This window comes from Entamoeba dispar, genomic scaffold (genome assembly GCF_000209125.1).
Source record: "Entamoeba dispar SAW760 scf_1105229458683 genomic scaffold, whole genome shotgun sequence".
Taxonomy (NCBI): Eukaryota; Evosea; order Mastigamoebida; family Endamoebidae; genus Entamoeba; species Entamoeba dispar.
In genome coordinates this window covers 1-2270 of record NW_001853315.1, presented here as the reverse complement: position 1 = coordinate 2270, position 2270 = coordinate 1, and the positions used below count along the sequence as shown (strand labels likewise).

At 25.9% G+C, this 2270-nt stretch overlaps 1 protein-coding gene across 1 annotated transcript, besides 8 other annotated features; it reads left to right on the top strand.

Annotated features, from left to right (window-relative positions):
• The first annotated feature begins 82 nt into the window (after nucleotides 1-82).
• Nucleotides 83-108: a sequence feature (AT_rich).
• Nucleotides 109-111: 3 nt separating this feature from the next.
• Nucleotides 112-204: a microsatellite.
• A 567-nt stretch (nucleotides 205-771) lies between these two features.
• Nucleotides 772-828: a microsatellite.
• A 4-nt stretch (nucleotides 829-832) lies between these two features.
• Nucleotides 833-918: a microsatellite.
• Nucleotides 919-1129: 211 nt separating this feature from the next.
• On the top strand, nucleotides 1130-1720 carry EDI_205540 (uncharacterized protein; the record flags this gene model as incomplete). Its single annotated transcript, XM_001734832.1, has 1 exon — nucleotides 1130-1720. A coding segment is annotated over one exon (591 nt), but the record flags the coding sequence as incomplete, so codon positions are not given.
• Nucleotides 1272-1297: a sequence feature (AT_rich).
• Nucleotides 1301-1393: a microsatellite.
• A 239-nt stretch (nucleotides 1721-1959) lies between the features above and the next one.
• Nucleotides 1960-2016: a microsatellite.
• A 4-nt stretch (nucleotides 2017-2020) lies between these two features.
• Nucleotides 2021-2105: a microsatellite.
• Nucleotides 2106-2270: the final 165 nt, after the last annotated feature.

The window sequence follows — 2270 nt, the reverse complement described above, 5'->3', positions numbered from 1 at the left end:
GATTTAAGCTCGGCTATCGGAAGATGCGTGGGTTCGAACCCCACCGGATGCATTCTTTTTATACACTTCACTTATATGTTTCTTTATATATTATTATATTATATATATCTATATTCTTATTTCTATTATTATTATTATTATGTTTATTATTATTATGTTCTTTATTATGTTTATTATGTTTATTATGTTTATTATGTTTATTATACTTATACACTTCTTATTCTACTTCTTACTATATTATCTTTACTTCTATTATATATGTATCTTAGTATTTATACTACTTATACTATCTTTCTTATCTATACAACTTATACAACTTATACAACTTATACAACTTATACACCCTTATGTATATGTACACCTTATTATGTATTTTATTCCTTTTTATTATTATTACTATTCCTATTCATTTTCTTACTCTTTTCCCTTTCTATAACGAAGCATTCGTGCCCGAGTGGTCTAAGGGGGCCGTCTCAAGAACGGCTATCGCAAGATGCGTGGGTTCGAACCCCACCGGATGCATTCTTTTAACTGTATCTTATATATATTGTCTTATTCTTATATATACTTTTAACTTTTTATTATCTATATATCTATTTCTCTATATATCTATTCCTTTCCTATATCTCTCATTTCTTATATCTCTATTATTACCTTAGGGGATGTAGCTCAATTGGTAGAGCTTTCGCTTCGCATGCGAAGGGCAAGGGGGATCGATACCCCTCATCTCCATTATTATGTATCTATTTATCTATTTATCTATTCTATATATATTATTATTATTATGTTTATTATTATTATGTTTTTTATTATGTTTATTATTATTATGTTATTTATGTTTATTATATTCTTATATGTTTATATGTTCTTATTATTATGTATATTTCTATACCTTTATCTATTTTTTATATCTATTCTATATGATTATATGACTATACTATGTTCTTGTCTTCTATACTTATACTACCTACACTTTAACTTATTAACTTATTACCTTATTAACTTATTCCCTTATTATCACTTTATCACTTTATCACTTTATCACTTTATCACTTTATCACTTTATTATTACTAGTCTATACTATATGTGTGTATCTTATAGTCTGACTTATACCTTTATAGTTTATAGACTTCATTATTTCTGTATTTATATATCAAAGCATTCGTGCCCGAGTGGTCTAAGGGGGCCGATTTAAGCTCGGCTATCGGAAGATGCGTGGGTTCGAACCCCACCGGATGCATTCTTTTTATACACTTCACTTATATGTTTCTTTATATATTATTATATTATATATATCTATATTCTTATTTCTATTATTATTATTATTATGTTTATTATTATTATGTTCTTTATTATGTTTATTATGTTTATTATGTTTATTATGTTTATTATACTTATACACTTCTTATTCTACTTCTTACTATATTATCTTTACTTCTATTATATATGTATCTTAGTATTTATACTACTTATACTATCTTTCTTATCTATACAACTTATACAACTTATACAACTTATACAACTTATACACCCTTATGTATATGTACACCTTATTATGTATTTTATTCCTTTTTATTATTATTACTATTCCTATTCATTTTCTTACTCTTTTCCCTTTCTATAACGAAGCATTCGTGCCCGAGTGGTCTAAGGGGGCCGTCTCAAGAACGGCTATCGCAAGATGCGTGGGTTCGAACCCCACCGGATGCATTCTTTTAACTGTATCTTATATATATTGTCTTATTCTTATATATACTTTTAACTTTTTATTATCTATATATCTATTTCTCTATATATCTATTCCTTTCCTATATCTCTCATTTCTTATATCTCTATTATTACCTTAGGGGATGTAGCTCAATTGGTAGAGCTTTCGCTTCGCATGCGAAGGGCAAGGGGATCGATACCCCTCATCTCCATTATTATGTATCTATTTATCTATTTATCTATTCTATATATATTATTATTATTATGTTTATTATTATTATGTTTTTTATTATGTTTATTATTATTATGTTATTTATGTTTATTATATTCTTATATGTTTATATGTTCTTATTATTATGTATATTTCTATACCTTTATCTATTTTTATATCTATTCTATATGATTATATGACTATACTATGTTCTTGTCTTCTATACTTATACTACCTACACTTTAACTTATTAACTTATTACCTTATTAACTTATTCCCTTATTATCACTTTATCACTTTATCACTTTATCACTTTATCACTTTATCACTTTATTATTACTAGTCTATACT